General features: G+C 42.7%; 1 protein-coding gene across 5 annotated transcripts in view; it reads left to right on the top strand.

The window, feature by feature from the left end:
• HERC2 (HECT and RLD domain containing E3 ubiquitin protein ligase 2) overlaps positions 1-26278 on the top strand; it is a 212299-nt gene that overhangs the window by 14812 nt on the left and 171209 nt on the right. For 3 of the 5 annotated variants that reach the window (XM_083168587.1, XM_083168588.1, XM_083168585.1), the window contains 8 exons: positions 2416-2527; positions 4237-4374; positions 15109-15328; positions 17289-17425; positions 18164-18317; positions 23185-23295; positions 23489-23660; positions 25833-26006. In XM_083168587.1, the coding sequence (XP_083024713.1) occupies positions 2416-2527; positions 4237-4374; positions 15109-15328; positions 17289-17425; positions 18164-18317; positions 23185-23295; positions 23489-23660; positions 25833-26006 (1218 nt within the window). The remainder of the gene's footprint in view (positions 1-2415; positions 2528-4236; positions 4375-15108; positions 15329-17288; positions 17426-18163; positions 18318-23184; positions 23296-23488; positions 23661-25832; positions 26007-26278) is intronic. The other 2 variants (XM_083168589.1, XM_083168586.1) reach the window with 2 other exon arrangements.

Here is a 26278-nt window from a genome sequence, read left to right as displayed (position 1 = left end):
GCGCACCCATCGGTTTTCTTTTCACTCACAGAAAAACGGAACAAAAGCGAACAAAAATAGTTTTAGAAGTTCATCGTGGGACAGCCTCGCGCATGCTTAATATATATCGCATGAATGCGCAGTGTATTGATTTATCACCCGCTATGTGAATTTGCAGCCATGTGATCAGGTGTAATTGGGTCCTATGCCTCAAACAACAACAAAAGCAATTCAAATCAATAATCACTTGCGCCACTATTACTTTCAAACTGGTAACAAAGGAATTACACAAATAATTAGCAAATACTTCAGAAGTGGTGTTTCCCATGGCAAGCACTCAGATTCTTCCTATAGTTTTCAGCATTGCAATAGTGTATTGTTTTAGAAGCTTTTGTAATGGTACCCCTTGGTCTCAAATAGGCTAGATGGGTAGGAAAATAGACTGTACAGGGTCCTTACACCGCTTTGCATCTCTGTTTTTTACCCGATTTCCTTTTGAGTACGGTTTTGCTCCCAGTTGTAAAGAGAACCTCCTAATTTCATGGATGAAAAGTTAGACTCCATTTTTATTCGTTGGCGAATTTCTTTTTGTGACTAAAATGTAACGATAATGAAAATATGAATTTCTTAATAACGAAAATCTTGACTAAATAGAAGTTGTCTTCATGATGAAAATTGACCAGCCGAAAATTCTGTATCGCTTTTGTCTGGACACCTCCAGGTTTTATTTTTAGAGTAACTGATTTATTGGATTCTTTAATAATACTGCATTTTATACTGTTTAATCCATCTCTCTGGCCCTAGATTTTCTTACTTGCGCTGCGACTGAACAACTTTGTCATGAGAATCACTCGGTCAGTTTTATGTAGCTAGATATATAGCTGTTTAGCTAAAAGTAACTAGCTAGTATAATATGCATACTTACAGCTTCATTTTTTTTTTTTTTTTTTTGCAGGTAGGCTAGTACGGCACTACTAATTACGTAAAAAAAAATATGTTTAAACAATATTTGCAGACAATGAATGACTTGCTGTGAAGGAAATTAGCATTTGTTTGATACTTAAATTACTAAACACCTAATGAAAGGTGTATATAAAGTGTTTTAGGGAATGATAGAATAAAATCCATTACAGTATCATTAAACTGCAAATCTATGACTAAACCATTGAGTAAAATTAGACTAAAATGTTATGAGATCCACTGACACAGGGGGAGATTCAATCGCCGTCGAGCATCTCCCGTGGGGGAGATGCTCGACGGGCCCTATTCAATGCTGTCTTCCCCAACAGCATTGAACAGGGTTTCCTGGCAGAACGAGCCCGACATCTCTAGCTGTCGGGCTCGTTCTGCCGAGAACAGCGGGGAAGTGACGAGCTGCCGGCTGCAGCTCGTCACTTCCCGGCCGCAACTCGCGGCCACGCCCCCTTCTCGACCCGCTGCAGGCGGGACATTGAATCCCGCCTGCATGTTCTCGGTCGAGCTGACCGAGAACGGGACTGGGTCACGGCAGGCGAGCAAGCTCGTCTGCCGTGACCCGAACATTGAATACCCCCCTAAATCTTGACGAAGATGGAAAAAAAAAAATCTGTCACTTTATGGCCCTTATTCAGATCTGATCGCAGTAAAAATTTGTCCTCAAAATAGGTAAAACCATGTGCACTGCAGGTGGGGCAGCTGTAACAAGTATAGAGAGCATTAGATTTTGGGGGGGGGGGGGTTATTTTGTTTCTGTGCAGGGTAAATACTGGCTGCATTATTTTTACACTGCATTTTAGATTTCAGTTTGAACTCACCCCACCCAAATTTAACTCTCTGCACATGTTACATCTGCCCCACCTGCAGTGCACATGGTTTTGGCCATTTTGAGAACAAGTTTGTACTGCCATCAGATCTGAATAAGGGCCTATATCTGCTGTTATTGGCAGTTCAGTATTCAATCCCGTCTGGGACTCTCCTGCTACAGACCCGCCTCCCTGTATGGTATTGTCGGAAACGGCTGTGGATTGTCAAATCAGTAGACTTTCTGACACTCGACAGCTGGAACATTGATTTTCGGCTGTCGAGTTAGTTGGAAGAAACAGAACCGCCCCGGGATTTCGACTGTCCACGCGTTCCGACATTAGGAATACCGGATTGAATTACCCCCTAAAACTTAATTGAAAGTCCTTGCCAAAATTAACACTGATGTGGATTCCAATTATGAATGGTAAAGTGTGTAGAGCGCAGTGTTAGTGGAGCATGGCACCTTGTCCGAAGCAAGTGAAAACTTGTGTCAACATTTTCCATATTTCCATATCACATTGTTTGAATCAGCAATGCTAGCTACTATACCATAAATTGCTCTGTGCATTGAGTAGGTGTAATACAATTTTTTTATAGCTCTGCACAGATTAATTTAACCATATAAATGGAAAACCTATTTATTTTGACTTCCAGCTTGCTTTCACTCGCGATGGATTCTGCAGTTTGTGGAATGAAATGGTAAAAGATGGAGAGATTGTTTACACCGGAACTGAAGGCATTCAGAGTGGTGACCTATCAAGAAAAGGTGAATTTCTTTCATTTGCTATAAACCAAAAATTGTAATGGCTATTTCTTTACTTTTTACAAATATCTATTAAAACTGCATATAAATTTGAAATCCCTGTTACACATGATGTCATTACGGCAGCAGCAGACAAACATTATTGCAGCTGAGTTTTAATGAGAAGAATTGGCAGCCCCAAGGGTTCTGAATACTATTGTGTATAATGGGGCTCAAAAGGTTTAAACTTGGGTGCCAATGTTAAAACATTGCTGCAACGGCACATATCACCCTATACATAGTATAGGATTGGCCCCAAAGAACTTGTTAAAAATGAATGTTAATGTTGCTTTTGTCCAGAAGATGTGATTATGTTTCCTGTCGCCTAGGGGCAGATTCAATTAGCAGAGCTTCACTCAGAAGCTGTATCCTGCATGTTAAGTTCTGGGAGGTAAAATTGGTGGTAAATGCACCTGCTGGAGCTTAATGCCCAGGGAAAACCATAGATTTTATCACGCAGTGACTAACTGAATAGCTCCGATTTGGAACTTCACCCACTCTTAGGGCCGGATTAAAGGGAGGGCAAAGAGGGTCAGTACCCCCCACAAGTGTGAAGTGCATTACTAGGAGTTTACCTAGTCCCCATGACACTTTGCACAAGAGGGCAGAGGCTGAGAGGTTTGTCCTGAGCTCTGATTGGTGGAGCTCATTACATGCTTCTCAGGCCCATGGAGAACAGCAGCAGCAGCCTAGTCATGGGAAGGTTTTTAATCAGAGGCAGCACTGAGCCTTTGAGGTCTCCTACAGAGTAAGGTGCAGAGGGACAAACACAGGCTATGTGGTGTGTATGAGTGTATATTATATGTGTATGTATGTGTGTATGTATGAAAAAAGTCAATTAAGACTGAAACGTTGAACCACTTGATCGGGTCCCAGTGTGGAAGTTATTTCTTCAGCCAGACGTCCTGTGAGTGCCGCCATCCCTCTCTTGCTATATCTGTTCCTCGGCTGAGTGAACCAGGAAGGCACCAGGGCAAAGTACTGGGCGGAGTTACAGTCAGTTCCGCCCCCCCCCCCCCCCCAGCGTTATACACACATCTGCCTAAATACATAGGAGACAAGCTGCATATCCCCCTGTCCGCTGCCCACCCCACCTAGCCATACATACACACGTACGTCAGTGACTGAAGGAGGAGGAAGACAGATAAGCTGCTGCGGTGGCGGAATTACGGCGTGCCTTCCGGTCTGTGTAGCAGCCTGAGCCGAGTGCAAGGGGGAAGGTGGTGACGTTCTCTGCCACCACAGCCGCTGCCCGGACAGTTGGCGCTGGGAAGCTGCCTCTCAGCCGGCACATGGGGTAGGCCAAGCGCTGAGTGTGGCATTAATGGCTGAATCTGTCCAATAGATCTTTAGCTGTAATTTACTTATTTTGCCTTTATCCTTTTTCTGTTTTTTTTTTTCTTTATAGGTTTGCTTCAGGTTAAACTTAAGAGTTAGAGAACATGCCTGTTCATTTTTTTTCAATATGTAAAAAAACAACTTTTTGTAATTGGAAAGCTGGAAAATCTCTTTAAATATTCAATTTATTCTATATGTTGCTTCAATCCAATACTACTGATCCTTCATGTGGCCTACATAAACTCTTCATACACGGATGTAACACAATTTCTTTCTTTTTTTTTACCGAGTTAGTTTATTTTATTTTGATTATTAACAATTCTCTTCTTGTCTAGATGAAGGAAATGACACCCAGAGTAGCTCAAAGAAGGAGGATCAAAATGACAAAGAGAAGAAAGAGGAAGATGAGATGCCAATACCAAACTACAAGGCCAAAACCATAATGGACAGCTGGGTCTGGGGCAGACAGCCAGGTAACCAACATGTAGTGAAGCTGCTGGCTTACACCATTCCTGCATTCAAAACAAGTTCAATAAAGCTTAGTGAAGGATAACTCCCAAATATCCAACATGCAACTGGTTCATAAAATGTCCCTTAGCCTTGCATTCAAGCTGTCTTTATTTCTAATGCATGCATCCTGCTGTCTCGCTCACTATAGAACACCTACACGGGCAGTATAAGGTTTATGAACAACATGATTGCTTCATTTAAAACAAAAGAAAATAATTTATATACCTACTAATTAAAAAGCCCGTCCAAATGATCACTGGGACATTTTTTACATTCATTTTGAGCTTTATAAAGGAGTAATATGGTCCCTTGAGTGGCCTCTAGTGGTCAGTGGCGGTACTTCAGCTCATAGAGGTGAGGAGTAGTTAGCCTTTTAAATAGATCTATCTAGGTTTTTCTACAGAAATTGTGTTTTCCATAAGAATGAAAAGGATATCTTGCAGCTTGTCTCCAATAGGTTTCCCTGCTTTGCTCCTTTTTTAAAGGCTTTTTGTGCTCTGTATGGCTCATATATACTGTATGTATATAATATGCTGGGTGTTTCTGAAGTTTCATTATTTAATTGTACTTCACTACTGAGCTGGACCAATAAAACTTTTACATATTGGAAAAACGCATTTAAAAGGTACCATTTCATTGGCTGATTTTCATTTCAATATTTTTTTTTGTTTCTGAAACTTGGGGATGACCTAAAACGAGTCCTAAGATGTCCTTTTTTAACATGATACTAAGGTTAGCACAACTCCGCTACACAGGGTTCCACACTTCCTCCTATTTGCAATAGTATGGGAAAGATGATCATGTCATAGAAGAGGAACCATGAAGCTAATCTATGATTTCCCAGAACTGCCTTGTTAATCCACTATTGGTACCCAGCCAAGAGTCATAAGTGCACATACCCCCACAAGTAACCTGTTGGTAATCACTTCTAAATTGACCACCATGATATTTGATATTTGATCCTGTGCCTTTCCAAATGCAGGTCATTTTTTTATTTTTATTTAAAAGAGTCCCACACAATGTATAAAACTTTGCGATGTGGAACACTGTAGACCAGTGGGGGAGCTCCTGCAGCCACTAGGCCAGATGAGCGGAGAAATAAATCTCAGCGTGAGGGTGAGACAACCCTCAGCAGCTAAGGGGTTAAAAACCTCCCCAAGCATTTAATGCTCCAGGAGATCTGAAGGACACTTGAACTTTGTTCCTGGCATTTCTTCCTGTTTGCAAAACATTCTTGTGTGTCAGTGTTGACTAATTATGAGGGTCCGTTTTTGTTTTTTATTTAATTTTTTAATTGTGACCACACCTAGGAAGTGGTTTAAAACACATAGGTAATTTTTACAATGACAAGAATGCTTGCAGAGATGCTGCATTGCATGGAATATAATACCCCTGTAATATGTCACACACCATAGGCCATGACCAAAGAGGTGGGATCAGAAAAATAAAAACTCAGAAACCCATCCCTGTACCACTTGTATTGTTCCCTGAATCATGACAAAAATGTGAGCATTGAAATGTGTATTTTGGTATATACTTTCTGAAGCATTTGTTCACTGTATATGTGAATATTATTTATTATTAAATGGTGCATTTGAAGATCACCTCCTCCTATAGGGGCTGGTACTTGGACAGGCACGGGTGTCAGACAGGTTCTGTTTACACCTATAGTGCATCTTGAAAGAATACATTTTCAATAAAGGCAGGGCACACGTTGTAATGCTGGATTTTTGTGTATTTGGGTTGGGGTATTTTGACAGGGGGAGGATTCAGAAATTGGTGACAAACCTGACTGCTCTAATAAATTTCCTGCTTATTGATTACAAAAGGGACACTTGCAGTACCAGAGTGTTGGTGGGGTCTTCACCAGGGACTCCTGCAAAGAAGTTTGGGTTTCGCTGACCCAATGTGCACTTTGGCCCTCTAACTGGCTCTCACTGTGCAAGGGCCAGAATGTCACCAGAGAAAAATAACCAGAAGCCATCTAGTTCAGGAAATCTGATTAAATCCATAGGTATAGGATATGGGCCTGGAAATGGAACTGAACCATTTCAAAACTAAAACCTCTTTAAGTTGGAATGTTGGAACTACAGTATATGCAGGACCACTTTGTTATGGAATCTAGGAAAAGCCTGCCTGTAAAACGGATCCCAAATCAGAAGGGTTTGGATCATTTGGTCTATGCATGCATGATGGTCAACATGGGAAAAGGTTGACATGGTTATAGGTAGAAAGGTCATTAGTTTGACAATGTCTAGGTCGACAGTCAAAAGGTCGACATGGTTTTTTTACATGAATGTCAACACAGTTGACCTTTCGACCCTTTCCCATGTCGACCTAATGACTGTCGACCATCATGCTGTAGACCAAATGACCGCATCCCAATCAGAAACAAGCTGGGCTGAGGCAATGGTCATAAAGAAGACCAGATTTAACCCCTTCCCGACATTTGACGTATATATACGTCATGGCCGGGATGTACTTCCCGACACATGACGTATACAGATGGGGCAGGTCCCATCTTTGCAGGGGATGGCGCTGGCGTCGCCAGCCGCCATCCCCCGCCAGCGCCATGGCGATTGCGAGAAGGGGACGCACGCGAGGCGCGCGCGTCCCCTTCCGACGGCGCTTCCATCGGTTCCCCCGGGTCCCCGCCGCCTACCCGCACCCCCCCCTAACCCCCCCTAACCCTGTCCGTCTCCCTGAGGCGGAGACGGACAGGGTTTCCGTCACGCTGGCGACGGAGACGCGCGTGCGCGTGAGACGCACGCGCGTCTCAGTATATTCGCCGGCGAGGCTGCTGGCGGGTCGCCAGAGGGGACGTGCTGGCGACCCGCCAGCAAGGATGGGACACAGCACATACTGTATATACGTCATGACTTTAAACTGTCACCGCGTCTAGGGATGCGGTGACAGAGGGACGATGTCTGCTGTCAGACATCCCCCCCCCGTCGGCGATCGCTGCGATTGGCTGTTCAATGTGAACAACCAATCGCAGCGTTTTCCTGTGTTACCGGCGAATCAGACGCTCGGTAACACAGGGATCAATCACCGCCGGGTGTGAGGGGGTCACCGGTGATGACCACACCTCACCCCACCTGCCCCCAAGGCTGTGATTGGTCCGTCGGACCAATCACAGCCATGGCGCGTGATTTAAACTAACGGTGACTGCGCTGCAGACGCCATTCCGGTCTGGAATTGCGTGCAGAGCGGTCACCGTGCCAATCTGTCGTGATACTGACCTGATCCTTGCCTGATACTTACCTGATCACCGCTGGTAGCGTGCTGCCAGCAGCTGGATGCTTCCTGGATCTTGTGACTTCCTGTGTGCTGCTGCTGCAGTGTCATAGAGTGACAGATAGTGACAGATAGTGACAGATAGTGACAGATAGTGACAGATAGTGCTATATTTTGTGTCTGCTGCCCCCCCTTTTGTGCTGATCAGTATATCTGTGCTGATCAGCAACTTTTTGGGGGTGCAGGGTTTTTTTTATATATATATATATATATATATATATATATATATATATATATATATATATATATATATATATATAATACCTGTCAGTTGCACCAAAGGTTGTGCTGCCTGTGCAACTGACTGCTGCTCCCCCTGCTGCCCCCCCTTTTGTGCTGATCAGTATAAATTAACTGATCAGCAACTTTTTGGGGGTGCAGGGTTTTTTTTTTATATATACCCTGGGGTCTTGCTAATGCCACATAGCACCCACCATTCATTCCACCAGAATCTGTGCTGCAAAATCCAAATATCACTCCTTCCCTTCTGAGTCCTGCCATTTTTTGGTCACACATGAGGCATTGCCGTACTCGGGAGAAATTGGGGCACAGATTTTGGGGTGCTTTGTCTCCTTCATTCCTTGTGAAAATGAAAAATTTTGAGCCAGAACTGCATTTTTGTGTAAAAAATTTAATTTTTCATTTTCACTGCCCAGTTGTACCACAATTGGTGAAACCCCTGGGGGTTTGAAATGTACACTATACCCCTAGATGAATTCCCTGAGGGGTGTAGTTTGCAAAATGGGGCCACTTGTGGGGGGGTTCCTAACTTTTAGCATCTTATGGTGCCTAGAAACCTACATGGTGCCTAAAAAATAATCTCATAAAAAGGAGGCTCCAAAATCAAGTAGGTGCTCCTTCTATTATGAAGCCTGTGGTTTGGTCAACGTGCACACTAGGGCCACATATAGGATATTTATGAAAACAAAAGAATTGGGGGAATCAATTTTTAGTCACATTTCTCTAGTAAAATCTACTGTGTTCCTTAGAAAAATGTATTAAAATTGAAAATCTGCAAAAAAATTGAAATTTTGAAATTTCACCTACACTTTGTTTTAATTCCTGTGAAACACCTAAAGGGTTAACAAACTTCCAAAATGCTGTTTTGAATACTGTGAGGGGTGCAGTTTTTGAAATGGCATCATTTATGGGGGTGTCTCACATACAAGTCCCTCAAAGTCACATCAGAACTGAACTGGTCCCTAAAAAAATCAGTGTTTGAAATTTTCTTGAAAATTTGAGAATTTGCTATTCATATTTTAAGCCTCCTAGTGTCCAAAAAAATTAAAAGGAGGTTGAAATAATGATAGAAACATAAAGTAGACATATGGTCTATGTTAGTTATTAACTATTTTGAGTGGTATGATTATTTGTCTCTCAAGCAGAAAATTTAACATTTTGAAAATTGCTAAATTTTCCATTTTTTTTTACGACATTTTGGTATTTTTCACAAAAAAACACAGACTGTATCGACCCAAATTTACCACTAACTTGAAGTACAATGTGTCACGAGAAAACAATCTCAAAATCACTGGGATAAGTAAAAGCAAAAAAAGTTATCCCCACTTAAGTGATACATGTCAGATTTGAAAAAAAGGGCTCTGTCAGGAAGGCAAAAACAGGCTGCGGCGGGAAGGGGTTAAAGTAAATTGAATTGAAGATCCACTGAATCCAGAGGCTTAAGTGGAACCTTTTTGAGAGCTGGGAGGAACAGACTAAGATCCCATCCAACACACGGTGGAAAATATGAGTGGTCAATAAGTCTTCACTCTAATGCACCTGGGGAGTGGTATATCAGCCCCGCCTGACGGTCCGTATACCTATGACAGAATCTCGACTGCCGGTACTCCCAACAGTGGGGCGCACATCAAAATTATGTTCACCACACTGGACCCGACGAGGAAAAATAGCCCTTTTAAGTCGGCACCCCTACTGTCTGGTATTTATACGTCGGGATTCCGACTGTGTATAGACAATCAGAATCCTGGTGGTCGAGAGGTCATCCAGCACCCTGCTCCAGATAGTCTACCCAACACTGAAAACAAGAACCGTTACTTGTTTAGTTTCACGGCAGTAGATAAATCGCATGTGATTGCATCACATGCGATTTTGTACCTGTTCATAACCCCACTATCCACTACGCATGGAGTTGATTTTATGTAGTTTGGCGAGCCCCGCGAGGGGATGTGGATTACTTTACATGTATTCCGCGTCCCCTTGCGGGGCTCGCTGCGCTCGGCACGGAATACATTTAAAGTAATCCGCAGGGCTCGCCACGCTTTGGGCTTGGTGGCTCGCTGCACTCGCCACACTATATTAATTCAGCTCCATGCGTAGTAGATAGTGGGGTTATGAACAGGTACAAAATCGCATTGCATGCGATATATCTGCTGCCGTGAAACTAAACAAGTACCCAAGAACCAAATAGTGCAATATTTCCAAACAAATTTTGGTACTTGTTTCCTAACATGGCGCCAGTGATAAAAATTGTATCCATCGGGACCCCAAAAATTGCGTCCTTTGCATCGCATGCAACGCGATTTTTAACATTGGAATCAATGTTAAATGCCCCCTAGACCACAATTTTCATTGTTTCCCAACCCTGATGGCTCAAATGCCCCCCATTGTTAACGCCACCCCATGATGAACGCCAACCCGCCAAGTGTGGTGAGCAGCGGCGGTACGCATCCTTCAACCTTTTCATACACCCACTATCCACGTCGGCGTGGAGTTGATTTTTATATAGTGTGGCGAGCGCTGCGAGGGGACACGCTTCTGGCTCGGTGGCTCGCTGCACTCTCCACACTATATATAATCAACTCCACGCCAACGTGGATAGTGGGGGTATGAAAAGGTCGGAGGACGTGTACCGCCGCCCCTCACGGGCTTGCTGCGCTCGCCACGCTTCGGGTTGGCGTTCATCGTGGGGGGACATTTGTCATGTCAAATACCCATAAGGGTGGGTATACAATGAAAAAACTGGTCCATTGGCCCATTTAACATTGTTCCCTATGTAAAATCGGGTCCATCGCATCAGTCGCATCGCATGCCCCAACTTAAGGCATGCGATGAATGCGATTTTTTTTTTTCATTTTCGGGGAAAAGTCTAAAAATAGCCCTAAAATCGCGTTGGTCGCGTCCATCACATACCTTTTAAGTTAAGGTATGCGATCACCTACGACGGGCGCCGTGCTAGGAAACAAGTACCCAAATTTTATTCCCGAAATGCTCTGATATTGACCTAAAAGTAACAAGTATATCGAACACATAAGTGGATTTTCATGGGTATTAGGGAACAATCCTTCTCAACTATAAAATGGAACAGGTTAGGTTGTGGGGGTGAAAGCTGGTCAGACACCAAGCTCCTCCACTATATTGGATCAGAGTCTCTAATCACCCAGAGCCTTAAGCATTAGTCACTTGCTTAACGTGAGATGTTCAGGTTCTTCTACAGAAGCATAGTGACTGTTTGTTTTGTTTCCAAAACACAATAATATAGCTCTCAATTGAACACTCCCAGTGCATAAAGCACTTTGGCACCTTTTTTTTGTTATCTGTCCGCCTTAAAAATGTACAGGATTAGTATGGACAGGACATTGTGTAAGGAGCCTGCACCATCTTCTCCTGTGATGTGCACTCCAGCATTCTGCTTATATCTGGCTCCCTTGTTATGGAACACACTAGAAACCAGAAGCGTTGACCTCTGATCCTGGATGGAAAGAGACTCTGCCAGACACTAGTCTTCTAAAACCTGCCTTTAGGGGCCTGACCCCTGCTGGTCAAGAAACTGCCCTGAAAGGAAGAGCAAAAATCTCTAATACACAGACCACCACTCTTTAGAAGCAATTTCCAGAAGTAAAGTGCTTTTCACACCAGTAACTTAGCAAGTTAAAGTATAGATTTCTGGTCCAAACTGAGTGCTCCCTCCAAAAAGGAAGAGAGTCTAAAAAAGGAACATTTTGATTCTGAATCTGCATTCCAATCTTGGAGCCAAAGCGCATAGCTGTAGGCCGGAACCATGTAAGCTACCAGAGCGCCATCTTGCATGACCTTACACTCCCAGCATCATTGCAAGGCTGCTCCTCCAAGTAGAGAATATCTGGTCGAATCACTATGCAAGGAGTTTGTCAGCCCATGTCTCCATATATGGAGCCCATGCTGAAGCTAATAAATGTGCAATACCAATCTCAAATGATATAAAAGTGGACTTGAGACCACCTTCCATTTCCTTAAAGGACTCTGTGCCATGAACTGAAAGATCTGTGTGATTGGCTAAACGTGCCAGTGTTTTTTTTTTTTTCTTTTCGGGTGGTTGCAATAAGATGGACACATGATCTACCTGAAGAGGACAGATATACAGAATTGTGAGGTACAGAGGACTTCTTATCTGGTGCCTTTTGTAGGCTTCCTTATTGAGATTCTAAGCAGTCCAGAGGGTGACGCACCACAGCAATGAGATCTTCCATGCTGTTTCTGGTAGACTCATGTATTCACCCTCCAAAATGACGATCATCTGCGTAAGTTCGCCCTCTTCCTTCCTCCCTCCTCCATTTGATGGCCCCCTGGAAGAAGGAAGACTTCTTTTGGAAGAAGGAAAGAGCTTATGCGCCTCAGGGCTTAATACTTGAAAAAGAGTTCCAAATTTTAGAAATTTTTTTTTTTTTTTTTTTTAAACCCTGATGCCGTACGCTTCTTAGTATAAATTCCAGGAGGAACAGACATGGATTGTAAAACTGCACAGACAGGAGTAGATGCCCTGTTCTCTGCATTGAAGAACCAGATGCAGCAGTGGGATTATATAGTCCGCTCACTTTTTAAAGTGCGCTTTTTCACTTAACTGGTTTCGGTTTGTTCGTCCTAGTCCCCACGTGGCCTTGCTATGTGTAATGAACCTCAGCAGAACAAATCCTCACAAACTGATAAATGAAAAACAGTCCCAGGTACTGAGATTTACAAACTCTGTACAAAGGCAAAAGTCTAGCAATAAAAGCACTGCAGCGGGAGTTTCCTGAGTTTCTCTTCTCTGCAGCTTAGTTGATTCAAGCCTGCAGGTCCTAATTAGAGCTGGTGAAGCACTGCTCCAGTGTCCTACGCAGACTATATTAAAGACCACAACTATGCATGGGGGAGACTAGCAGCTACAGGCACCACCCACAAACCTCTCTACTGACTCCGCCCCCCCTCCCCCTGTAGGAAAGCATTTGGTTTGCTACAAAATAAATGCCTGTATACTGCACACTCTTTGTGCTAAAGCCAACCCTGTGCACCTGCCATGTTGTCGCCACCATCCGGGGTAACTCTGTGGTCAGGCACCCTCTTAAAGGGAGGGAGCATAGCCTGTCCCCAGGTGGTCCAGACAGCCTCACAGACTGCAGTGAATTAGGGGAGTATCGCCAGTGCGAGCACCCCATCAGCTCTCTTCAACCTCTGCACTTCTTCTGTGCACTGCTACAAGCTGCTCACAGTCTACCTATAAAAGAAAGTGAAAACAATAAATAATAATAATAATAACAACAATAATAATAATAATAATAAAAGAAATGGAACAAATTATTTACCTGAAATAATCAGCCCAAATCAGATATGTTTGACATCGCAGTAGTGTGTGGCCAGCTTTAATGTTTACGTACCGGCTCCAGTCCCACCCTAGCACCCCATGGTCTAGTGTCTGCCAGCAATGATGAGAAATCAGATGTTGAAGTCTCTTATAATTTTTGAGAGACCTCTTAATAAATTCCTTAATCGACCTCACACAATAATTGGTAGACATTTATTTATTTTATTTTTAAGCTTTTCGAATTATTATAATAAAAAATCAAAGCACATCTTTTCTTGAAAATAGTACATGAATGTAGAAATCAAGGGCATATGTATTAAGCCTGGTGAAGTGGAAGGTGAAAATGCACCATCCAATCTGCTCCTAAGTGTAATTTCCAACCCCAGTCTGTAATGTGACAGTTAGGAGCTGAATTGCTGCTTCATTATTACCTTCCACTTCATCACCTCCCCAGGCTTAATGCATCTGCCTTGTCTTATCTACTGGAAAGCTTATTAGCAGGTACTGGGATAAAGAGACTTTCTGTATGACCTATCACATAAAAATAATTACCTGATTTCCACCTCTTAAAAGAAAAACCTGGTGTGTTTTGCTATGTTATATAGTAGTGCAATACAAATATGTAGTAATGTCATATTTTTACTTAAATATGAAAGCCTTCTAAGAAATCTTATGTGAGCTCTGCACTATATTCATTTAATGAACTTCAAGGTAAAATGGAAGTCTCTGAACCCTGTGCAGTATCTGGCATAATTTGTATTTATCGATGGAAATAATTACAGTATCATACCTCCCAACATTTGAAGTTCTGCAGGCGGGACGATGCTCCTGCGGCCTAATTTGGGGCGTGGCCTATATTAGCGGCTCTTCCGCGAGGCCACGCCCCCATTTTGCCGCTATGGGGGCATGACCCAGAAGCTCTGTGAGCCTCTAGCCATGCCCCCAGTCCCCTGGCTGCGGGAATAGACGCTGTGCGCATGCGCGCAGCGTTTATTCCCCGCTGCTTAGCAGCTGACAGGGGGGACTCCCAACAGCCCCCCCACACCGCGGGACACTGCCGCCCGCGGGTGGGACATCGGGACAGGCCCTGACAATCGGGACTGTCCCGATAAAATCGGGACTGTTGGGAGGTATGCAGTATAGAGTGCAACCAGCTGTAATGAGGAAAGACATTAAGTAAAAGCAGATGATTGGCCCGCACTTTTATATAGTTATTTATAATTTGTGTTGAAATGTGTGCTTTGCTTCAAGATCATTTTATTTGTCCTTTTATTTATTTTTATATTTGGATTTATGACAGGCTTGCAGGATGCTCCCTATACTTGTGAGCACTTCCATAGCAACACCACCTTTTCATTACTGAGGCTTGCTTATTGCGTTCTGTTAAAGCAGTGGTGGGGAACCTCAGGCCCGGCCCCCGTAGCCCGTCTGAGTGGCCCTCCTACCCACCCAGCGGCTTTGCTGGGAGTCAAGTACAGGGGACTTCTTGCGAGAGGTTGGTAGTTCTTGCGAGATTCCTCTTAATCAACAGCAACCGGAGACTGTCAGTCCTATTCAGGTGCAGCCGCCGGAGCATGGGACGGCTGCAGCAGGACAATTTGTAAGAGAAATTTTTACATATGGCCCCCGAAGGATTTTTCCACCATACAATTGGCCCTTGGCCCAAAAAAGGTTCCCCACCCCTGTGTTAAAGGATGCGCTAGGCCAAAGCTGGGCTGGAGCATTACTGTCCCGAGTTATAGCCAGGATTATAAATATGTATATTTTCCCTATTATGTATTTATTTGTTTTAGTGCTTATTATTGTACAGTAGGTGAAATCTGTGTTTTTATTTTTCTGGTAGATGTGAATGAACTTAAGGAGTGCCTCTATGTACTTGTAAAGGAGCAACAAGCACTTGCGACGCAGACTGCCACCACCACACACTCTGCCGTGAGGCTAAAACAGAGGCTGGTCATTCTGGAACGTTATTTTATTGCACTGAACAGAACTGTTTTTCATGAAAATGTCAAAGTAAAGTGGAAAAGTAACACTGCCTCCACTCCTGCTGCTGAAAAGAAGAGGTAATTGCTTAATGTTGCTACTGCATTTATATTTTGTATGATATTTATCTAATTTGTTTTATTTTGTTTATGTACATGTGGTCATATACAGTACACCACAATTGAAAGATTTGGCACAGACTTTTTATGAAAGCAAATGTCCAGCTCCATTCTGCTTACTTTACTTAGGGACTACCTGTCTTATAACTGAAAAGATTTATGGGGCATCTGTATAGCCAAACTTATACATTTACATAGAACACAATCCAATGTGGAATAAAAAATGCTCAGGATGCAAGTAGCATTGATGGTAGGAATTTTCACCTACACTATTGCAGAGATGATGGGGGACATAAATTTAAAATAGTTGTAAGCTGAAGTAATGAAGAGACTGAATAGAAGTGAATAAATATTTCCGCATGCAATGATAGAGGGTACTCTATTTACTTTCACCGATATTCAATCTAAATTTGCTATACTTACCAAAGATTTCTACAAATCCCTCCAGTTAAGACACTGGCTGCAGAATGTCTGTAAGCCACCACATATGCTTTCACCGATGCCAAAATATATATCACAAACTTACAAGAACAGACTCTACAGGTGCCATATCTTGGTGGTATAATTTACTGGTTGGCTCCCAGACAAAATGGGAATTAGATTTAGCTTGTACCTTTACTTAAAAAGGGAATGGCAAGTCGCGTTCCATAAGTGCTTCCATGCATCCAAATGCCAGTCCCACATCAAACATTATGCACTCTGTGGCCCTCTTCATCTAATGCCTGCTTGCAGCAATGTGGGAACATTGTTCCACATCTTTTGGTCTTGTCCTAAGATAGCTGGTCTCTGGGCGTGGGTATTGACTCTAAAGCTGTGTAAACATGAAGCATTATGATCGCTGGCAATATATTGCTTGCAATATATTGCTCAGTGTCCCGTTTTCAGCAGTGACCAGAGATGGTCGCAGATGAAAATGACACACTGCCGGGAGAAGAGGCAGGGGCAGTCGCTGGTCAGAGGAGCATGCTCCTCCGACCAGCGACCATTAGGGGGCTGAAAACGGGAGCGTGCACCCGGCGATTTATCGCCGGTGCACACTTCAATCGTTGGCAATATGGTATCTCAACGACCATATTGCAAGCGATTTTTGCCCTTGTGTACAGTAGCTTAAGTTCTAAAATTCTGGAGACTACAGTCTATCCCCATCCAAAAATAGCCCTGTTCCACTTATTCCCAGATAACATGCATCACAACAACCAGTACGTACTCAGCCACCAAACTATTTTTAGCAAAAAATTAGCGCACCTCATTGATCCCCATGACTTTAGCAATGGAGGAGGTTGTCACTTAACGAAATGGGCTAACTATAGTGCTTACAGAGCATTTAACACTAGGTGTGCCCCTTGAGTTCTCCTGGCACATTATAATACCTAAATGGAAACACAATATTTAATTATACCCACACCAATTTACTTAATTGTAACTCTTGCTATATCGCTGTACCCAAATACCGCTTTTCCTATACAATTGTTATAAGTAATTCTACCACTATGTTAAATTTTGCAACTACACTCATGTATTTTTGTTACCCCCCCTTTCTTCTGTATCCCTCCTCCATATTTCTGCAAAACTTTAATAAAAATGTAATCTTTCAAAAAAAAAAACCAAAAAACCTGCTAATGTGCAATAGTTATAGTCTTTCTATACTCTGCTGCAGAAAGTCAAGCCATGCATTTCAGTCTGCTTTATATTGGGTAGTCTTGTGACTCCACCAACTTTTTGGTTGTCTTGTTACCCACAAACGTATGTTTTTTATTTTTTTCCATTTTATTTGATACTTTATAAAAGCTTTAACAATGTTCGATGTTATCTTATATATTGGGGTTAAACTACTTGCTGAAAGTAACGTCTGATGTAAATCCTTTTGCTGTTTGCTTGTCTCTTGTTGTGTTTCTGAAATCAATGACTTCATCCCTTGCAGTGAGGAGACTTTTGAGCATACCTTTCATGTACACAGCTCCCGTCCTGTTGGCCAAGGGGTGGAAGGACTTGCCAGAGTGGGCTCAAGGGCTGCATTATCCTTTGCATTTGCATTCCTGCGTAGAGCATGGAGATCTGGTAAGGCAAACTGGCTTTGTATACTTTCTGCATTAGAAGTAATGAATAGTATAATGTGTTACATACTGTACAGTTTCTATTGTTTGCAGATAGTTCTTTTTCTGATGACATACCACAGTAGCCATTATCTTATTTCTATCAAAGTGTAATAAGCGACTAAGGGGGTTATTCAGACCTAATCGCACTGCTGCTATTTCGCAGGCCAGGCAATAATCGATAGACTGCACATGCATACTTATATTCGTGCACATGCGCAAGGCCTTCCTGCGGTTAAATCTAGCATTTTTAAAAATGACATGATCTAACGCAAGTTGATTGACAGAAAGCCAGCGTTTGGTGGTGGTAGCCGGCTGTTTTCTGGGAGTATTGTAGTAGAGAATGGTAGAGCGCTCACCTTTATGAGTATCTACTATAGCTGCTGGTCTCTAAGAGGGGGCTGGCCTCCTGTTGTTAAAATGGCTGAAATAGGGTGTAGAGACCTGCGCTTTGTTAATTCTGTATACAATGAATTATGCTGAAATGAAATGCCAGAGTGAGTGCATGAATGGGGGGGTTATCCACTGCTGAATTTTCAGTACACTGACAATTTGCTTTTGTTGCTGGAATTGTTTGTGTGATAATCCTTGTAGCTCAGAATGTTTTGATCAATAAATGTAACCTCTATCTTTTACATGGTCCTTGCGTCTACTTGTTAAACATCTGTTCTCTTCGGATCACGATTTATTTTCTTCGGCACAGGTGAGGATGCTGATCTTTGTAGTGAGCTCTTGCAAGAATCACTTGATGCCCTGCGAGCACTCCCAGAGGCCACACTCTTTGATGAGGGAACAGTTTCATCTGTCTGGCTTGAAGTTGTAGAGCGAGCCACCAAATTTTTAAGGTCTGTTACAGGGTGAGTTAGTGTAATAATTAGTATTTTTTTTTTTTTACTCTCAAAATGTACTTTTATGTTATTTTATGTTTATACAGTATGTGTCTGTGTTTGGGTATAGCTTTGCGTTGCTGGGGTTTTCAATAAGTTAATTTCCAATTTACTTCTCTAAATGTGACTTTTAGATTTTTTTAGTATGCAAGTTATTTAACCCCCACTCTCACCTACAGCATTCAGGTCATTCCATGATAACAAACATTACATTTCAACTAAAAAGATCATATGAAATATATTTTGAGCATCTGTTCTGAATATTTTGTGCAAAGTAAATGTTTTTGTGGTACATGATATGCTTTTAATTTTGATGCAAAGGTTGTCATGAAAACTGGTAACAAACGTTACAATAAGAGTTTCCTAGAATGACCCATTTGCCTATTGCTCACTCACCAGTCATCAGGTCTGCAAATACAATGTCTACATTCATAATCACAGCACCAGTATGTTAAGATATGTCGACGGCAAAATGTTGATCTATGCCATATGGACATGCAGAGTTGTCTTTTCTCATCTTGCATATAATCCTTTGCCCCATACATATGCGGGCATGCCATTCTCTTCAAAATAATTGCATTTACCACGTCTTCTTTGAATCATATAGGGACACATCTGAAGTGAACAAGTTACGGATACCTTTTTTTTTTTTTTTTATAAATGTATTGTCAGCATTGTGACCATGTTGCCATTTCATCATATTTGACATTCTCACCATGCAGACTTTCTCATGTTGAAATGGTCACCTTTGACCTAATAGCCTAGGCTCATTCCATATGCTAGAACAAACTTTTTAATCTATTAAGTTGCTGCGGGCCTAATTCAGAGTTGCACTCTATGTCGATGTTTGAGCGATTAGAAGCCGATTGTACATGCACAAAGTTATCTTTTTTTTTTTTTTTTGGCAAATAAGATTTTTATTGAGTTTTAATAGGAAATAACACAAAGTGAGGACTTTATGTGTACAACCATCAAAGGAGCAAAAATTGCACAAAGTTAAATACAGCTTTCTGTATAAGATATTTGCATGAGTGTAACTTAAGCAATCTGAGACAAAAGTCTAAATACTGTATAAGCAAGTATGGCATGTTGCTTGTCAAACAGGAAAGAAAAAGCATAGCCGAGAAGAGATACAGTAGAAAGGAGAAAAGCATGAGAGGAAGGAAAAAGAAGTAGAGGCTGCGTCCCCCTGGATACCCAAACGTTAGATAATAAGAAAATAGTTGTATTTGTAAAGTACAGACAATAATTGAATTAAAGTAAAACTTTTATAATGTTCCCACTCCTTGAAGGTCAGCCAGGGCAACCAAGTTGTGGTAAAGGTTAGGCGTTTAGAGTCTAATGAAGAAATGAGATCATCCATGATCCTGTAGTGATCTGCCCGATTGCACCACTCTTGCATGGATGGAGGAGAGCTAGATTTTCAATGTACAGGAATCGCTGCTTTAGATGCACTAAGCAGATGACATAATAAGGTATTTTTAATATGTAGAATATGGCCTATGAATAAGGTTAAGAAGCCAAAAACTAGCTCTAAAGGGGTGGTCATCTTGTAGAATGATATTAGCAGTGTGTATTACTGATTTCCAGTAAGGTTTACTGATGTGACAGTCCCACCAAATGTGTAGCAGTGTACCTGCCTCTTTTCCACACCGCCTACATAGATTTGAGACCCCCAGGTAAATTTTTACCAACAAGTTAGGACACCTTGTGAGTAAATCTCCGACCAGTCCCCCTCCCCTATTGTTCCTTTCCCAATCTAACATAAAGTTTGGTTTAGTTAGGAGTAATTCATCAATAATTAGCTTATAGATAGTTGAAAGAGAATGACGAGGGTAGGTCTCAGCTGTGCCAAGTTTTTTTCAAATGGTATAATGGCTCTCAGGGGTCTTGTTGCAGAACAAAATAGTTGATAGGAAGTGTTTAATTTGGAGGTATTTCCAAAGCTCTTTGTTTGGTAAGTCCCAATTTTTTTGAATCTCTCAAACTCCGAATGCCCGAGGAGTCAACCAGGTGAGCCACTTGAGAAATGCCTTCATTATGCCAAAGAAGACAGCTGGGGGAAATTCTGGATTACCAAACAAAGGCATAAGCGGGGAAGGGGGCGAAGTTATCTTTTTGAATGTTTTCGCAATAAAGATCTAGTTGCAAAGTGACTGACAGAAAGTAAACATTTAGTGGGAGGTATTAAAGGTCATAGTTGGGTGTGCTTGTAAAATTGCGGGGTTGTCATGACTGTTTACTGGGCTTGTATGTGAGGTCAGTGGCGTGTATCTGATGTGAGTACAAAAACTTGGGGCCTGCATGACTACTGCTGTGCCTAGTCAGCATAGCCATAGACCTACTCGAGCTGGCAATGTTTAATACTCTTACATATAGGCTGGGTACTTCTATGCACATTGCTAATGAGTTTGCTCTGGTGGGTAGTGTTCCTGCTAGGGTGTGGGGTAGGCAGGTTGCATTTTTCTCACAAAAAAGGAAGTGCATTATGACTGTGCAGCACCACTGGTATCACTATTAGAAGCAGTCTGGCCCCCTTTAGATCACTACTGTAGCATGCCCAGCTGTTGGCATCATTAATGGGGACATGCTAAGCACCTACAGAGATCTCTCTTCAATGTGAATAGATGCCAGGTGCATTGCTTCATGCAGTGCCAGTAAGGGAGAGGGCAGGCTGTTTAAAGCAGCCTAGTGTGGGAGTGGGTGATTACTGTTGATGGTCTGGTTAACGCATCAGCCACTGTAACTGGCCTCTCACTCTCCGTGAGGCATCTGAGAGTTTTCTTGTTTTGACTACAGGGGTATTCAATTTGTGCCGATATTTCCAGACAGGGGAAATATTGGCACTTGCCTATTTAATGCGGCCCTTACTGACAGCAATGCTGGTGTTACAGACAGCATTGAAGTCTGTCAGATTCTACTTTTTTTTCGTCGGAAATGGCCATGGATTGTTGAATTCATGGCCGTTTTCGACTATTTCAGGACTTTGAGACACTCGACAGTCGGTACATTGACAAATGGGGGTCTAACAGCAGTTTTGGATTCAGATGAAAATGGAGTATTCCTGAGTGTGAGGACTTCTTTGGGACAAATCATTAAATACCTTTTTATTATGCATTTTGAAAGTCCCTGGACTGATTTTAAATTTGGAGGCCCAATCAGAAGCAGTGTGTCTATTCAAGCATACTGTAGGCACAATAAGGTTCTCGGATTCCCTTTCTTCTGATCTCTCTGACCTCACTGAGGAAGCCTGTAAACTGACAGATAGGATCTTTTTTTTAGTCCCTAGCAAATTTGCCCCCTGCATCTGCTTTGTGTCAAAATGAGAACAGTTTCCCAAGTCGGATTTCCGGGTAGAGTACTTGGCTAGAAACATTTTCCTTTTGGTGCAATGTTTGGTATCTTTAAAGAAGCCATTAGACCCAAAATGTAAGTGTTGTCCTTATATTCCTTATGGGTGCAGTGGGTTGTTAACCACCTTGGCATTGGTTGCCTAAGCCATGCTAAGTAATGGGTTGACAAACCTTTTGCAGGGATCCAGAGTGACTCACCCGAAGGAATCTCAGGTGGGATCTATGTTTTCTTTGCTTGGAGGGACTATTTTGGCTCTGTACCAGCGATTCGGATTCCTAACATTCCTTGGAATATTCCCTTGCTTAGAGTGTTCTTTTTAGCTGGATACTAATTTCCTTGGTTACCAGCGAGAAAAGCACTTTTATTCCTTTCTGCCCTTAAACAATGGAGGGCTGCAGTGTTGGGCTTTTTGCCCTTACTTTTATTTAGGGTTTTCAGCTAGAGATCAGTCAATCAGATGCATTTTTTTCCCCCAGCAGAGGTTCAGCCCCACACGGCAAATTATCAGGAGCAAACAAAATCTCAGGAGCCAAATCTCCTGAGAAACATGACCAGAGCTTTCCCAACCCACACCTGCCACAATTGGACAGTAGCTTAGTGTAGTTCAAAGACCAGTGGTTGGAGGAGTGTTCAGGTGCTCGGTTTTCCAACCGTGACGATTTTTCTGACCGTTTCACTTTAATTGAATAGGCCGAATGTTATTGCTGTACTGTGTGCTTAACCCTTTGAGTCAATATTGGTGTGAGAGATCATCAAAATGCCAGCGCCGCTCACATCGACTGTTATATTTTTGGGTGCAATATTTAACTAAACTTGAATGAATTGACTTGGCTATATTATGTATATACTGTATTTATAGTAAAAGAACAGTCATTGTGAGTGGCACTGGCATTTTAAGCGTATATATTTTGGGTTCTCACAGCGACGTTGGCACTCAAAGGGTTAAGCAACTGAGGAAATCGGATATTTTCTAGAAGCACCAAAAATGCTTTCTTTGTATTGTCAGCAATCTCTTTTCCTCTTAAAGCTCCACTCCTAGAATGCACTACCTATTTCTATGAAGATTTCTGGAGAAAAGTAAAAACTTAACCTGTCTGTATACATTTGGCTCATTATGATCTTTGTAGAATATAAATGTATTGATGCTGTGTTATTAGCGGGTACCACACACAAAGAGAAAATGTACGTGCAATATTCTGTCTTTATAGCTCAGCTTCTCTCATGTAATGAACACTAGGGTGTTAGGGACTTGCCTTACATGAGGTTACTGGGATGTGGTGGGTATGCAGGTAAATTTCGACAAAATGATGCAAAAAAAAAAAAAAAAACTATTTAATTGCATGCTTTCTCTTTGTTTATGACACTATAGGTGTCAGCAAGGTAGAACCTCTCATTTAAATATAGGTAGGGTGTGCAGGGACAATTTCACATACTGTATACCTTTTTATTAGCAGGCATGTAATATATAGTGCATGTATTTCAGTGACGTCCATGGTGCTCAGAGTCCTCGGGGTGCAGGAAACATTCCACTACAAGACCAGCACTTGGCACTTGCTATTTTACTAGAGCTTGCTGTTCAGAGAGGTACCCTAAGGTCAGTATGTCTACACTAACTTAGAAAGCAAAAATAACAATAACATAACTTTTTTTTTAGTTTTTTACTAATTACTGTATTAGTCTGTCAACTTTACATGCTGTCACAGTATGTTTTATGCACATATTCTGTAGTACACCTAGTATTACACCTGCTTTTAATTTTAAATTGTTTTTTTTTTTTCTTTTGCTAGCCAAATGTTATCTGCTGTTATGCTGCTACTTCAGCTTTGGGACAATGGAACAAGGGAAACTGATAATGAGAGGTCTGCCCAGGGAACCAGCGCACCTCTGCTCCCTTTATTACATAGGTTCCAGAACATTGTGTGCAATAAAGATGCTCATAACCTGGAGAAAGAGATTCAGGTAAGGATTTGTTAAGGCCATTGTTCTTGTTTAATATATTTCTTTGCTTGGTACTTGTGAGTTATCCGGGCGCCCGATGTGGTAATTGTATGTCATTACAATAAGCATGCGATGCGACGCGATTTGCCATCGCGTCGCATCGTATGCTTATTGTATGGTATACAATGGGATGCGATGCGACGCGACGCGATTTTAACACTTCCCGCCCATTTTTGAACCCGCCCTCTGCCACATCTGGCAGAAAATCAGTGTGAGGTAGTTTTGAGAGGAGAGAACAAGTGATTTCCAGTGTTGGTGTGTCTCAGACTATTTGTGAGGTGAAATTTCTGACATTTGCCCCAATATTGCCCCATTTTGCCCCTTATACCCTATTTCCCAATATGGCTTTGGTGGACGGTATCTTCAGCCTCCCTAAAACTGAAGAGGATACAGTTCAATTCCTGCAGGACAAAGGGCTGCTTCCATCCACAGCCACATGTCCAAATGGCCACCCTATGCGCCTGTCTATAAAAGAGCGCAAATGGCGCTGCTACATAAAAAGTTGCGGGAAAAAGCAGAGTCTGCGGGCCTCGCTATTCTACCCCGGATGCAGGCTGCCGTTTATGACAATACTGCGCTTCATTTACTGTTGGTGTGATGAACTCACTTCTATAGAGTTTTGTACAAAGAATTTGAAAATCTGTAATAAAAGTACAATCTTTTATAATGCATTGATGCGGGAGGCATGTCAATGCGACCTGATGTCCCAGCCTCAGCGCCAGATTGGTGGACCAGGGAAAATAGTGGAAGTGGATGAGACACTCTTTGCGAAAAGACAAGCCAATGTCGGCAGAGTTCTCCCACAGCAGTGGGTGTTTGGAGGAGTGTGCCGTGAAACAGGGGACTGTTTTATGCTACCAGTTGCGAAGCGAGATGCGACAACTCTGATCAATGCAATTGTGGAGCACATCGCGCCTGGAAGCACAATTGTCAGCGATTGCTGGCGGGCATACAAAACTGCAGAACTGGAGCGGGCTGGTTACAGTCACTTGAGAGTCAACCATCGCTACAATTTTGTGGACCCGGACACTGGTGCACACACCCAAAACATCGAAAGACTGTGGGGTTGTGCAAAATGGCAGAACAAACGCCAGCGGGGCACAGCCCGCCATCACCTGGACTCTTATATGCAGGAGTTTGTGTGGCGAAAGTGCCTGGCGGGAGACAGCGCATTTAACCGCATTCTACATGCGCTCACTTTGCTAGATAAATAATTACGGTGATTAATTATTGTGTGCTATGTGTTGATTGTTATTATTTATTTCTGAGATATGCTAATTACACAGTTATTCCCTTAAATTCAGTTGTCCTTAATGTGTCAGATATGAATGATATTGATGAATGATATTGGATGTTCACAACCACTCCACTATCAACGTGAACCCGAAGCGTGGCGAGCGCAGCGAGCCCGCGAGGGGCGGCGGTACGCGTCCTCCGACCTTTTCATGCCCTACTATCCACTAGGGCGTGGAGTGAGAATAGAATAGTGTGGCGAGCGCAGCGAGCCACCGAGCCCGAAGCGTGGCGAGGGGACACGGATACCTGTGAAGCCCATGAAAGTATGCGCTCACCTGAGAAGGTATCCGTGTCCCCACGCGGGGCTCGCTGCGCTCGCCACGCTTCGGGCCTCGGTGGCTCGCTGCGCTCGCCACACTATTCTATTCTCACTCCACGCCCTAGTGGATAGTAGGGCATGAAAAGGTCGGAGGACGCGTACCGCCGCCCCTCGCGGGCTCGCTGCGCTCGCCACGCTTCGGGTTCACGTTGATAGTGGAGTGGCGTTAACAATGGGGATGGGATTGACGTTGTGTCACTTTTTGGGGGTTTTGCCCTGCTAAAATCGGGTGCTGTCGCATCGCATCGCATCGCATGCCATGTGGTTAACATGCGATGCGACGTGATCAGATTAGATGGAACCCGATGTAAAATCGGGTTCGGGTGGTGATCTCGTCGCGTAGCATCGCATGCCATTTGGTTAACACACGATGCGACGCGATGCGTATACGATCAAAAATCGGGCGCCCAGATAACTCACAAGTACCCTTTGCTTCTGGTCAGGAGTTAGAGTAAAACTGCTGACATATTTATTTCAGTTCAGTTTTTTTTGTATGTAATGAAATCCTTCTTTTCTAGATGCTCTCTTGTCCACTGAGCCCAAATGAAAACTTCTTGAGGTATCTGATCTTGCCCCAGGATAATGAGCTAGCTATTGACTTGAGGCAAACTGCTGTTGTTGTTATGGCTTATCTAGACCGACTGGCCGTGCCTTGTATGCCTCCACAGTGCAGCTCACCAACCTCTCACAAGGCAAGTACTTTTAGGGTACAGTATGTTTGTAGTTTCTTCTAGTAGCTAGGTGTATTAATGTGTGTATACAAATACCACATGCTCCTCTAATATACTACTGTGATGATAACCATTTCATCATGGAGGCTGAAGTGGACAGATTATCTCCAGGAGTCTAGCTAGCATGGCACTGGTACAGCAGTCAAATCTGAGCCATAGAATTATAAAGAAATCTAGAACCAAATCTTAAGAGATCGCCTACACTTCATTGTTACACTATACAGTACATCAAA

The sequence above is a fragment of the Crinia signifera genome, chromosome 2, assembly GCF_055691185.1.
Source record: "Crinia signifera chromosome 2, ASM5569118v1, whole genome shotgun sequence".
NCBI lineage: Eukaryota > Metazoa > Chordata > Amphibia > Anura > Myobatrachidae > Crinia > Crinia signifera.
This window is presented reverse-complemented; position numbering and strand designations above follow the sequence as displayed.